The following is a 13,548-nucleotide window of genomic DNA, read 5'->3' as shown; positions in this document are numbered from 1 at the left end:
GCCTGTTTAGGAAAGCAAGGGGGCGGGGTAGCTGTGCAGGGGCCTGGGGGTGTCCTGGGGTCGCTCTTTGCAGCTCAGCCTCTGCTGGGGGGGGGGGCCGGGGACCCCGGGGCTCACGCTCAGCTGTGTCCCCGGGTCCCCCACCCCCCGCTGACCCTGCTTGCCTGCTCCCAGCACCTGCTGCTGGCGCCGTCGGACGTGGCCGGCTGGGGCATCTTCATCAAAGACCCGGTGCAGAAGAACGAGTTCATCTCAGAGTACTGCGGAGAGGTGAGCGCTCGAGGCCAGGCCTTGCATCCGGGGCCGGCTGGGGACAAGCCGCTGAGGTGTCTCCTTTCTGGGCCAGTAGGTTCAGCAGCCCCAGACTGGGCTGTACAGTTAATGGTTTGAGTTCAGGGCGTGTCGCTGGGGTGTGGAAATGGTTGAAATCCTTTTAAAATGGTTGAAATCTGTAAAATCCTTTTAAAATTGTTGAAATCCTTTTAAGGGGACGGGTGGTAGCGCAGCAGGTTAAGCGCAAGGACCGACGTAAGGATCTTGGTTCAAGCCCCCAGCTCCCCACCTACAGGGGAGTTGCTTCACAGGTGGTGAAGCAGGTCTGCAGGTGTCTATCTTTCTCTCCCCCTCTCTGTCTTCCCCTCCTCTCCATTTCTCTCTGGCTTTTCCAATAACAACAAGGGGAACAAAAAGGGGGGGGGGGAATGGCCTCCAGGAGCAGTGGATTCATAGTGCAGGCACCAAGCCCCAGCAATAACCTGGGAGGCAAAAAAAAAAGAAGAAATCTTCTCAAATAGGTCTTGGGAAAATTTCTTAGCATATTTCATTTATTTTACTATTTACTTATTTATTTTTGGAATAAACAGAAAAGTTGAGAGGAGGGGAGAGATAGGGAGGGAGACAGAGAAGAGGCCAGGCGGTGGCTCACCTGGTTGAGCGCGCACACTGCAGAGTACTAGGACCCAGGTTCAAACCCCTGGTCCCCACCTGCAGGGGAGAAGTCTTGCAAATGGTGAAGCAGGGCTGCAGGTGTCTTCTCTGTCTCTCCCTCTATCCAATAATAAGTAAATAAAACTGTTTCTAAAATAGAGAAAGAGAAGGAGACAGAAAGTCACCTGCAGGCCTGCTTGACCCACAGGAAGCTTCTGCCCTGCAGTCAGGGGAGGGGCGCTTGAACCCGGGTCCTCACATAGTAATGCGTGCGCTCAACCAGGGCGAGCTGCTTTTTGCTACCAGGTGACAGGCAGACCGCACGGGAGGGAGCCGGGGTGGGGGTGGGGGGTTCTGCCTGGTGGCCGTTCACCCACACGCTGTGTCCCCCCAGATCATCTCTCAGGACGAGGCGGACAGGAGAGGAAAGGTCTATGACAAGTACATGTGCAGCTTCCTGTTCAACCTCAACAATGGTAGGTGCCCCCGGGGCAGCGGCACAGGCTGCGGGCCCTCCTCCTCCTCCTCCTCCTCCTCCTCCTCCTCCTCCTCGGTGACCTCCTCCCTGACCGCCCACCCCTGTGCGCTGCTCCACAGACTTCGTGGTGGACGCCACCCGCAAGGGTAACAAGATCCGCTTCGCGAATCACTCAGTAAACCCCAACTGCTACGCAAAAGGTGGGTGCTGGGCGCCGGGTGGCCCGGGGACGAGGGAGCGGGGAAGACACCCCACACCCCCCGCCCTCTCACCCCCTCTCACCGTGCACCCTGCCCTGCCTCACCACAGTCATGATGGTCAACGGCGACCATAGGATAGGGATCTTCGCCAAGAGGGCCATCCAGACTGGAGAGGAGCTGTTCTTCGATTACAGGTGGGACTGCCTCTCGGCCGCCCGACAGCCCGTGCCTCCTGTCTGCCGTGGGCTGAGAGCGGGTGCGACCCTCAGGGCTCCGGGGGTGGGTGCCCGGCTCTCACCGCGGGGTTGGGGGCCATCAGGGAACAGGCTGGTTCTCGCTGCTGCTGCTGCTGTTGCTGCTACCTTCCCACCAGAGGCCCCGAATTACCGCCCCCCAGCGCCCCAGTCTCTCCTCCCCAACCCGACCACAGCTGAGAGGCGTGGGTGGGGACCCCGCAGACCCCTGTGGCACAGGCCGGGGTGTCAGCCCCTCTCTCTGCCCCTCCAGATACAGCCAGGCGGACGCCCTCAAGTACGTGGGCATTGAGCGCGAGATGGAGGTCCCTTGACACCAGCTACCTCCCCCCCCCTTCTGGAACAGCTGCCTTAGCTTCAGGAACCTCAAGTACTGTGGGCGATTTAGGGAAGAAAATAACGCAGTTTGAAATTCTGAATTTGCAAAAGTACTGTAAGAATAATTTATAATAATGGGTTTGGAAAATTGACCTTTTCTTATGGCCTTCTCACCAGCTGCAAAGTGTTTTTGTTTGTGCCGAGTGAATTTTTTTGCAATAGTGCAGCATGGCACATTTTTTCAACTTTGAATAAAGAATACTTGAACTTCTCCACCTCGCTCTCCAGTCCTCTGTCCCCCAGCTACTGGCGCGGGTTCTAGAAAAGCCTCTCATCTGGGCTCTGACGCCCTGCCCTGTGGCCCAGCTGCCTCTGAGCCGCGAGTGAACTGAAGCTGCTGGATTAAAGCGCACGTGGCACTAAGAGTGCGTGCACGCACAGACGGGGACACGCTCCGGTGTCACTGACATTGTGCAGGGCCAGGCGGTAGCACACCTGGTTAAGCGCACAGACTACCATGCACTAGGATCTGGGTTCGAGCCCCCATTCCCCACCTGCAGGGGTGGAAACGTGAGTGATGAAGCAAGTCTGCGGGTGTCTCTGTCCCCCTCTCCCCTTTCAATCTGTCTCTGTCCTGTCAAGATAATAGAAAGAAGAAGAGGGAGTCGGGCGGTAGCGCAGGTGGTACAAAGCACAAGGACCGGCGTAAGGATCCCGGTTCGAGCCCCCGGCTCCCCACCTGCAGGGGAGTCGCTTCACAGGCGGTGAAGCAGGTCTGCAGGTGTCTGTCTTTCTCTCCTCCTCTCTGTCTTCCCCTCCTCTCTCCATTTCTCTCTGTCCTATCCAACAACAACAATATCAATAAAAACTACAACAATTAAAAAAAAACAAAAAAACAAGGGCAACAGAATTTTTTAAAAAAGAAGGCAGTGGTGGGGACTGGCCGCTGGGATCAGTGGATTTGAGTGCCGGCACTGAGCCCCAGCAATAGCCCTAGTGGCAATTAAAAAAAAAAAGTTGTCCAGTTATGCTCAGACGAGACAATAGAAAGCCGATGGAGAGCAGAAGCAGCTGTCAGGATGATGGCGGGGGGGGGGGGGGGGCTGTCTACCAGTAAGCTTCTGGGATATTTCTGTGCTCCGACTCCCTGCAGAAGCTGAGCCAGGAGGGCCGGGCAGTGGCACACCCGCTTGCGCTCACAGTACGGTGCACAAAGATCCGGGTTCAAGCCCCAGTCCCTGCCTGCGGGGGGAGAAGCTTCCCAAGGTGAAGCAGCACCACAGGTCTCTCTGTCCTTCTGTTTCTGTCTGTCTATCCAGTAAACAAATTATTAGAAAGAGAAAAGAGGGGCCGGGTGGTAGCGCACCTGGTTGAGCACACGTATTACAATGCGCGAGGACCCGGGTTCGAGCTGCAGGTGTCAGCCCCTTCCCTCTTGATTTCTGGCTGTTCCTATCCAGTAAATAAAGATAAAAAAATAAATAAAATAATAAAAAAGGAAAGGAAGGAAGAAAACAGAGGCTGACCCAAAGGGTGACACTGGCAGTAACGCCCGCTGGCATCGGTGGCTGGGTCTTCGAGACGGAACATCCACAGGAAACATTGGCCCCACGTGATGCGTTCGCCCAGGTGGGTGAAGGGGTGTGGCTAGGACACGTCACCCCAGAGCAACAACAGGGGCCTTCACAAGGCACCATCTTGGGGCCCGACCCCAAGCACCCCCACCACTCACTCTCACTTTCCCTTCTCCTCTCAGGTTTTTTGTGCTATCAAATAAAAAAGAAAGGGGAGGGGCTTCCACTCGCAATCAGCAATAAGAAAACTGAATGTGGGTGGTCCAGGAGGTGGCACAATGGTTAAAGCATCAGACTCTCAAGCATAGGATCCCGAGTTTGATCCCCGGCAGCACATGTACCAGAATAACGTCTGGTTCAAGAAAGAAAACTGGGTGGTCCGGGAGGTGGCGCAGTGATAAAGCTTTGGGCTGTCAAAACATGAGGTCCTGAGTTCGTACCCGGCAGGATGTCTTCCAGTGATGTCTGGTTCTTTCTCTCCTATCTTCTCATTAATAAATAAATATAATCTTTAAAAAAAAAAAAAAAGCTGGATATGGTGTCTACATACACAGTATTCAGGCACATTTCATTCCGAGAGAGAGAACAGTTCCATTCTTATCAGAGAAAACTATGGTAAGAGGGTGGATAGTTTATCAGGAACCCCAGACCTGTCTTCTACCACCAGCAGAAGCAAATTGATTGAAGAGGGTTGAAAAGACTCGAGTGTTAAATCGGAGATCTATTTAAAAATTGCATAATAGAGAAGGTAACATTCTAGATGGGGACGAGGGGGAGGCTGCATCCTGGTTCCCCAACAAGACTTTAATGCCTGAGGCTCCAAAGTCCTAGGTTCAGTCCCTGCACCGCTGGAAACCAGAACTGAGCAGTGCCCCCGTCTTTCTCTGCATATCTCTCATTAAAATAAATAAAATATATTTTAAAAAAAACAACACTGGATGTGGGGGTCTGGAGGTGGCACACCCGGCTAAGCACACATAGTACTGAGTGCAAGGATCCGGGTTCGAGCCATGGCTCCCCACCCACAGGGAGGGTGCTTCACAAGCAGTGAAGCAGGTCTGCAGGTGTCTCCCTATCTCCCCTCTGTTTTTCTATCCAATAAAATGGGGGAAATGGCCGCCTGGAGCAGTAGATGTGTAGTGCCAGCATCCAGTCCCAGTGATGGTCCTGGAAGCAGAAAAAAAACTGAATGCAAGGATCCAGGTTCAAGCCCTCAGTCCCCACCTCCACTGGGGTGGCTAAAATAGTGCTACAGGTGTTTCCTTCCCCTTCTGTGTCAGCTTCTCTCTGTCCAGTGGATGAATAAACAGTACCGGAAATCTCACAATCACAGAGAGATCAAGAGAGACAGCACAGGGGTTCTGCAGAAGATTATCCTGCCTGAAGCTCAGAGCTCCCGGGTTCAATCCCCAGCACCACCATCAGCCAGTGCTGTATCTTTCTCTCATTAAAATAAAATGAATATGGTTAATGTCTCCTTTATTAAATATAAAATTAAAAAAAAAATGAATAGGGGGCAGGGCAGTAACACAGCAGGTTAAGCGCATATGGTGCAAAGCACAAGGATCAGCGGAAGGATCTCGGTTTGAGCCCCCCCCCCCCACTGGCTCCCCGCCTGCAGGGGAGTCGCTTCACAAGGTGTGAAGCAGGTCTGCAGGTGTCTGTCTCTCCTGTCTTCCCCTCCTCTCTCCATTTCAACTATCCAAGAACAACAGCTATAACAACAACCACAATTAGGGTAACAAAATGGGAAAAATAGACTCCAGGAGCAGTGGATTTGTGGTGCTGGCACCAAGCCCCAGCAATAACCCTGGAAGCAAAATAAATAATAAAGTATTTGGAAACAAAAAAATGCTACCAAGCAAGCATTGGATTCTCCTATCAAAAGGGAAATTAAACATTACCTGAAGACATGACACTTGGACTCACCAAAATCTTTGGGATGAACTGGAAAAACAAAAAAAAGCGGGAGCAAGACAAGCATCCAGGCCTATCTCAAGAAACACAAAAATGACACACAAAAATCTAGCCTTACGGAAGCCAGGCCCTGGCGCACCTGGTTGAGTGCACACACTACAGTGCACCTCTCTCCCTCTCTATCTACCCCCTCTTAGTTTCTACCCAATAATAAAATGTTTTGGGGAGTCGGGCGGTAGTGTAGCCGCTTAAGCACAGGTGGCGCAAAGCACAAGGACCGGCATTAGGATCCCAGTTCGAGCCCCCGGCTCCCCACCTGCAGGGGAGTCCCTTCACAGGCGGTGAAGCAGGTCTGCAGGTGTCTGTCTTTCTCTCTCCCTCTCTGTCTTCCCCTCCTCTCTCCATTTCTCTCTGTCCTATCCAACAATGACGATGTCAGTAACAACAATAATAACTACAACAATAAAACAAGGGCAATAAAAGTTGTTGAATAACTATTGTTTTAAAAAAAGCTCATCATGAGAGTTATCTAGCATTGGGTTTTTATTTTGGGGGAAATTCCTTACTCTTTCAATTCCTTATAAAAATTTGCAGTAATTTTCTGATCATATATATATTTCAGCTTTTGTTTTTCTTCATCTTTTTATGAACTTGAGACCTTTTTGTTTCCTTTTTTAATTTTTTTTATTATTTTTATCGGACAGACAGCTAGAAATAGAGGGAGGGGGAGATAGAGACAGTGAGACACTTGCAGTCCTGCTTCACCACTTGTGAAGCTTCCCCCTGCAGGTGGGGACTGGGGGCTCGAACCTGGATCCTTGTGCACTGGAATATGAGTGCTTAACCAGATGCACCACCTTCTGCCCCATTGTTCTTTTTCTAGTTCAAAGACCAGGTTCGGGCCCCTGGCTCCCCACTTGCAGGGGGTTCACATCACAAGCAGGTCTGCAGGTGTCTGTCTTTCCCCCTCTCTGTCTTCCCCTCCTCTCTCGGATTTCTCTCTGTCCTATCCAACGGCAATGACATCAATAACAACAATAATAACCACACACACACACACAAACCAAGGGCACCAAAAGGGAAAAAAAATAGCCTCTAGGAGCAGTCACCGAGCCCCAGCAATAACCCTGGAGTAAAAAAACAAAAAACACCTTAATTATTGGATAGAAACAAGGAAATTGAGAGGGGAAGGGAGATAAACAAGGGAGAGATGGGGGCCGGGTGGTAGTGCAGCGGGTTAAGCACAGGTGGCATGAAGCCCCAGGACCAGTGTAAGGATCCCGGTTTGAGGCTCGGCTCCCTGCCTGGGGGGGGGTGTCACTTCACAAGTGGTGAAGCAGGTTTGCAGGTGTCTCTCTTTCTCTCCTCTCTGTCTTCCCCTCCTCTCTCATTTCTCTGTCCTATTCAACAAGAGCGACAGCAATAACAACAATAATAATAACGATAAGGGCAACAAAAGAAAAAAAGTAGCCTCCTGGAGCAGTGGATTTGTAGTGCAGGCACCGAGCCCCAGCGATAACCTAGAGGCAAAAAACAAACAAGGGAGAGACAGAGAGACACCTGCAGCCCTGCTTCATCACTCGTGAAGCTTTCCTCCTGCAGGTGAGGACCGGGGGTGGAACCCAGGACCTTGGGCACTGTGAAGTGAACACTCAACAAGGTACGCCACTGCTTGGCCCCTAGATGCAAGACTCCTTAGCAGAGTAAGAGCAGACCGAATCCAGTAGCACTTGAGAGAGACTGTACACAATCCAGTGTCCTTACAATGTGCAGACACCCAGGAACTAAATAACACCAAAGCTGTGTGTCAGGTGCTAAGGAAACCCCTGCTGAGGCTTAGTGTCTGTGGATGACCAAGGCGCTGTAAACTGGGGACAAGAACTCACCTGAGGGAGTTGGGCAGTGGGTTAAGTGCACGTGGTGCAAAGTGCAAGGACCAGCGTAAGGATCCCGGTTCGAGCCCCCGGCTCCTCACCTACAGGGGAGTCGCTTCACAGGCGGTGAAGCAGGTCTGCAGGTGTCTGTCTTTCTCTCCCCCTCTGTCTTTCCCTCCTCTCTCCATTTCTCTCTGTCCTGTCCAAAAACGATGACATCAATAACAACAACAATAATAAAAACTACTACAGCAATGAAAAAACAGCAAGGGCAACAAAAGGGAAAATAAATTTTAAAAAATTTTTAAATGCAAAAGAGAGGAGCTGGATGGTGGCACACTTGGTTGAGTGAGTGCACATGTTATAATGTGCAAGGACCCAGGTTCGGGTCCCCGATCCCCACCTGCAGGGGGAAATCTTGATGAATGGTAAAGCAGAGCTACAGGTGTCTCTCTGTCTCTCTTCCTCTCTATTCCCCCCTTCCCTCTTGATTTCTGGCTGTCTCTAACCAATAAATAAGTAAAGATAATATATAAAAAATAAAAAAGAGAGTAATTGAGAGGGGAGGGGATGATAGGGAGAGAGAAAGACACCTGCAGACCTGCTTCACCACTTGTGAAACTACCCCTCCCCCAGCAGGTGAGGCCCAGGGGCTTAAACCTAGGTTCTTGCTCATGGTAATGTGTACGTTTAACCACCTGGCCTCCCCAAAATTAATAAAAAAAATCTCATTTCACTCAGTGAAAGAGATACAAAGATAAAACCACAGAGACCAGAGCACTACTCAGCTATGGCTAATGGTACTGGGCACTGGAGCTTCAGCCTCTGGGAACTCAGACATGCGACAAACATATTTACTTCTTTACTGCCAGATAAACAAGGATATATACACTGTCAGATCTAGCTCATGCTGGTGTTGGGAACTGCACATTGTACTGCAGAACCCAGGCATGAAAGGTGAAAGTCTTTATTTGTTTATTTATTTATTGTCTCCAGGATTATCACTGGGGCTCGGTGCTGGCATTACAAATCCACTGTCGTTAAAGTTCGGGGCTCCAGCAGGCCGGGCTAGCTTCGCGGCAGAAGACAGAGACAGAGACAGAGACACACGGCTGGGCAGAAAAGCTGTATTTCCTCATTCACGAGCAACGATTCAGAAACTAACCTAAAACCAATCACCACACAGATCTGCCCTGCATCCTTCTCCTGCGGCCGCAGCAACAAGTCTGCCCGTCCGTCGGGGTTCTGGGGTGGGGACAAGCAGGCCCAGTGAAACTAGCAGGGCTAAACCACAGTCTCCTAGAGGTGGGGGGAAGGGGAACAAACCAATATGAAGAATATCAACAATTCCCCCTTTTCTTTTTAACTAAATGACCACAGTATCAGGGGTGTGGGGTGAACAGAAACCTATATCGTACAGGCATTTTCAAAAAAGAAACTGGCACAAACATAGAGGAACATGTAAGCAGGCAACAAGAAACAGTGTGCTGCCAAGGGAAAGCCTGAGGGGGCCCTTTTTTGCCTCTGGGGGGCATTACTTGCCTCGACGGGCATTTTTTTTCTCTGTGGGCATTACCTAGCATGGGGGCGGGGATATGGCCTAGAGTCCCAAGGCAGCTGGCTGCAGTCAGTTTTTTGAGAAACCCAGCAGCATAAAGGGAAGCTGCTAGTTTTGTGCAAAGTGTCCCAGAGGTGTACCAGTGAGTCCGATAGAAATGCCAGTCCAAAGCAGATGTCCATGGAAGAATGCCAGGGGGTGGAACGTTGTATGAGGAAGGTCAGCTGCTGGAATTCCCCTTTTCTGTAGAGAACTTGACAGCTGCAATTTACTTACTATGAAACAAAACTTGTAGCAGGTTAGACGTTTACCACAATTGATAACTCTATTATAATTGGAAGTCCCTTCCAGCACGATTCCAAGCCTATTTAAAGTTCAAACAATAAAATGTGGAAAGGCAAACATGAACCATAGAAAAAAAAAGCCTCAGGCATGAGAATCATTAGCATAACCATAGCGCAATCTAACGTTTCTAAGAGAAGGAATTTGAGAATTTACATATCAACAACGCGTCTTTTTAACTTTTTGTTACACCCATTCAAGACACACCCTAGGTGTGTGCAGGTTTTTTTTTAGACCAACTTAGTTAAATATATTGATATTTAACTAATTTTTACCTCAGACATTAAATGTAAGTTAATTGTATCTTTATGAGAAATACGTTGAAAACCTTTTTCATTTAACTTTGCCTGGTAAGAGTTTAGCCTTAAAGTTTCATTTTTAACCTTAAAGTTAATGTTTACCAAACTTTAAACACACACATTTTATTTATTTATTTATTTATTTATTTTCCCTTTTGTTACCCTTGTCTTTTTATTGTTGCTATAGTTATTATTGTTGTTATTGCTCTTGTTGTTGGACAGGACAGAGAGATATGGAAAGAGGAGGGGAAGACAGAGGGGGAGAGAAAGACAGACACCTGCAGACCTGCTTCACCGCCTGTGAAGTGACTCCCCTGCAGGTGGGGAGCCAGGGGCTCAAACCAGGATCCTTCCGCTGGTCCTTGCGCTTTGTGCCACTTGTGCTTAACCCGCTGCGCTACTGCCCAACTCCCAAACATGGTCTTTAATACACAAGGAGAGAAACTTTTGTTACGAAGACATGTCATTTTAAACACGAGTTTGGATCTGTACTGTCTTAGTTGTGGGGGGGGGTCACCATCTGGAGGTGGCCTCCCACGCAGCTCCACTTCTAGGATTTGTAGGTTGTGATCTCTGGACAAATCTCTGCGTATTTCAGCTTTTCTGACTTCAGAGCCGAGTTGAGGATCTCTGCCAGGGGGCCCAGTCTCGGCAGGGAGCCCGCAGTCTCTGGGTGGTCCGGGATCTGCCCAGACTTCATAGCAAGAGGGCGGGCGGGCCAGCCGTGCAGAAGGCGCGGGCAGAGGTGCCCCGGAGTGGCCAGGATAGGCCACCGTGGCCCTGCCCCATGGCCCTGCCATGTCTGCTGCCCTGCTCCCAGTGGCCAAGCAGCGTGGAGGGAGCCCGCGCCCAATGTCCCGCACCACACGGCGGAAAGCCGGCTCATGCGGGCTGGCGTTGGGCTCTTGCGGGCTGGTGCTGGGTGGAAACCACAGAGTGGTCCAGAGATAAATGTCCCAGAAACAGCGAAACAGTCTTGTGAAGAAAGGGCAGAGGTCTTTGGAGATCTCTTCACAAGCAGAAGAGAAGGCCATAGTGCATAGGTAGCCAAATTGTCTTCACTTATCTGAGAGATGCGCAGGTCCAGTCCACGTGGGCGCTATGTATTGTTAAAGTTCGGGGCTCCAGCAGGCTAGGCTAGTGCCGCAGCAGAAGACAGAGACAGAGACACACGGCTGGGCAGAAAAGCTGTATTTCTTCATTCACGAGCAACGATTCAGAAACTAACCTAAAACCAATCACCACACAGATCTGCCCTGCATCCCTCTCCTGCGGCTGCAGCAACAAGTCTGCCCGTCCGTCGGGGTTCGGGGGGGGGGACAAGCAGGCCCAGTGAAACTAGCAGGGCTAAACCACAGTCTCCTAGAGGTGGGGGGAAGGGGACCAAACCAATATGAAGAATACCAACACCTGCTCCTGGAGGCCATTTTTTTTTCAATTTTATTAGACAGGACAGAGAGAAATGGAGAGAGGAGGGGAAGACAGAGAGGGGGAGAGAAAGACAGGCACTTGCAGACCTGCTTCACTGCTTGTGAAGCGACCCTCCCCCCACCTTGCAGGTTGGGAGCTGGGGCCTTGAACACAGATCCTTGCTCTGGTCCTCGAGTTTAGTCTAACTATGTGAGCTTAACCAGGTGTGCCAGCACCCGGCCCCCCAGTCATGAAAGTCTTTTGTAGAACCATTATACACGCGGTTAAGCACAAATGTTACAATCTGCAAAAACCCGGGTTCAAGCCCCCAGTCCTCACCTGCAGGAGGGTGGGAGGGGGTGAGGTGTGTGGATCTATTTACATAATCATTGTTTTGTCTGAGACCCGCCCTGTCTGCAGGGCACTGGTTTAATCCCCACTGGTTCGTACTCTCTTTTTGCTCCGCCCCCTCTCCTAGTCACACCCTGTTTTCCACCCTACCCCTTCCTTCCTGGAAACTATAAATGCAGATTTTTTTCTCAATAAACATTGCACTGCTTCTCAGCTCATCTGTGAGTCCTTGGTCAGCTATCTCCCACCCACGAAGCTAGCCTAGCCCAGCCCAGCCCGGCATCTGGCACTGAACAGGGACCGGCAGTGGGGGAGAAGAGAAGGGAAGTTTCAGAAGTGGTGAAGCAGGTCTGCAGGTGTCTCTCTTTATCCCTCTCTCTACCTCCCTTTCCCCTCTCAGTTTGTCTCTGTCGCTAGTCAATAAATGAATAAAGAAAACTAAAAAGTTTTATTTTATTGACTGCATGTGAGAGAGTTTCACAGGAGACAGGGGTGAGAGAGATAGCAGAGCAAATTCTGTACTTAGGATGCTGGGGACTAACGTGGGTACCCCAGGTTCACACGCCCAGAGCTCCACCAGCTGAGCCATTTCTCAAGTCCCCTTCACTGGGTATTCGAAAACCTTATGTATAAGCGCACATGGCGCAAAGTGCAAGGACCAGCATGAGGATCATTCTGGTTTGAGCCCCCGGCTCCCCACCTGCAAGGGGGGTCGCTTCACAAGTGGTGAAGCAGGTCTGCAGGTGTCTTTCTCTCTCCCTCTTTGTCTTCCTCTCCTCTCTCAACTTCTGTCTTATCCAACAACAAGGGCAACAAGAGCTAGCCTGGCACCTCAGCCTGGCATCTGGCACCAAACAGGGACCGGCAGTGAGGGAGAAGGGAAGTTTCACAAGTGGTGAAGCAGGTCTGCAGGTGTCTCTCTTTATCCCTCTCTCTCTACCTCCCTTTCCCCTCTCAATTTGTCTCTGTCGCTAGTCAATAAATGAATAATAGGGAAAATGACATCCAGGAGCAGTGGATTCATAATGCAGGCACTGAGCCCCAGCGATAACCCTGGAGGCAAAAAAAGGAAACCCTATGTGCCAAATTGCTTTTGAAAAAATGATATTGGGGGGAGTCGGGCGGTTGCGCAGCGGGTTAAGCACAGGTGGCACAAAGCGCAAGGACCGGCATAAGGATCCCAGTTCGAGCCCCGGCTCCCCACCTGCAGGGGAGTCGCTTCACAGGCGGTGAAGCAGGTCTGCAGGTGTCTGTCTTTCTCTCCCCCTCTATCTTCCCCTCCTTTCTCCATTTCTCTCTGTCCTGTCCAGCAACGACGACATCAATAACAGCAACAATAATAACTACAACAATAAAAAAACAAGGGCAACAAAAGGGATTGATTAATTAATTAATTAATGTTACTGGGGGCTGGGCAGTAGTGCAGCGGGTTAAGCACACATGGTGCAAAGCACAAGGACCAGCAGAAGGATCCCAGTTTGAGCCCCGGGCTCCCCACCTGCCGGGGAGTGGCTTCAAAGGCAGTGAAATAGGTCGGCAGGTGTCTGTCTTTCTCTCCTCTTTCCATTTCTCTCTGTCCTATCCAACAGCAATAATAATAATAATAACAATGATAAACAACATGGGCAACAAAAGGGAAAAAACAGCCTCCAGGAGCAGTGGATTCATAGTGTAGGCACCGAGCCCCAGCAATAACCCTGGAGACAAATAAATTAATTAATTAATTTAAAAAATGTCATTTAGGGGATTGGGTGTTGGTGCACCCAGGTAAGTAAACAAGTTACCAGGCACAAGGACTGGGGTTCGAGCCCCTGCTCCCACTGAGGGGAAGGGAGGGGCCTTTCATGAGCTGAAGCAGGTCTGCAGGTGTCTCTCTTTCTCTCTCACTTCTCTCGTTCCTATCCAGTTTAAAAATAGTGTGTGTGTGGGGGGGGATGAAAAAGTGGCTGCTAGCAGTGGAGGGTTTGTTGTGTCAGCACTGAGGCCCAGCAATGACCTTGATGGCAGAAAGAAAAAATATCTATTTATTCTGAGAGAGGAAGGGAG

At 50.4% G+C, this 13,548-nt stretch overlaps 1 protein-coding gene across 4 annotated transcripts in view; it reads left to right on the top strand.

Annotated features, from left to right (window-relative positions):
* The window catches only part of EZH2 (enhancer of zeste 2 polycomb repressive complex 2 subunit), a 43,087-nt gene extending 40,637 nt beyond the window's left edge, over positions 1-2,450 (top strand). For all 4 annotated transcript variants that reach the window (XM_060184573.1, XM_060184572.1, XM_060184571.1 and 1 more), the window contains exons 16-20: positions 175-270; positions 1,322-1,403; positions 1,525-1,605; positions 1,715-1,799; positions 2,113-2,450. In XM_060184573.1, the coding sequence (XP_060040556.1) occupies positions 175-270; positions 1,322-1,403; positions 1,525-1,605; positions 1,715-1,799; positions 2,113-2,173 (405 nt within the window). In that variant the 3' untranslated portion in view covers positions 2,174-2,450. The remainder of the gene's footprint in view (positions 1-174; positions 271-1,321; positions 1,404-1,524; positions 1,606-1,714; positions 1,800-2,112) is intronic.
* Positions 2,451-13,548: the final 11,098 nt, after the last annotated feature.

Source organism: Erinaceus europaeus, unplaced genomic scaffold, assembly GCF_950295315.1.
Source record: "Erinaceus europaeus unplaced genomic scaffold, mEriEur2.1 scaffold_277, whole genome shotgun sequence".
Lineage (NCBI taxonomy): Eukaryota > Metazoa > Chordata > Mammalia > Eulipotyphla > Erinaceidae > Erinaceus > Erinaceus europaeus.
This window is presented reverse-complemented; position numbering and strand designations above follow the sequence as displayed.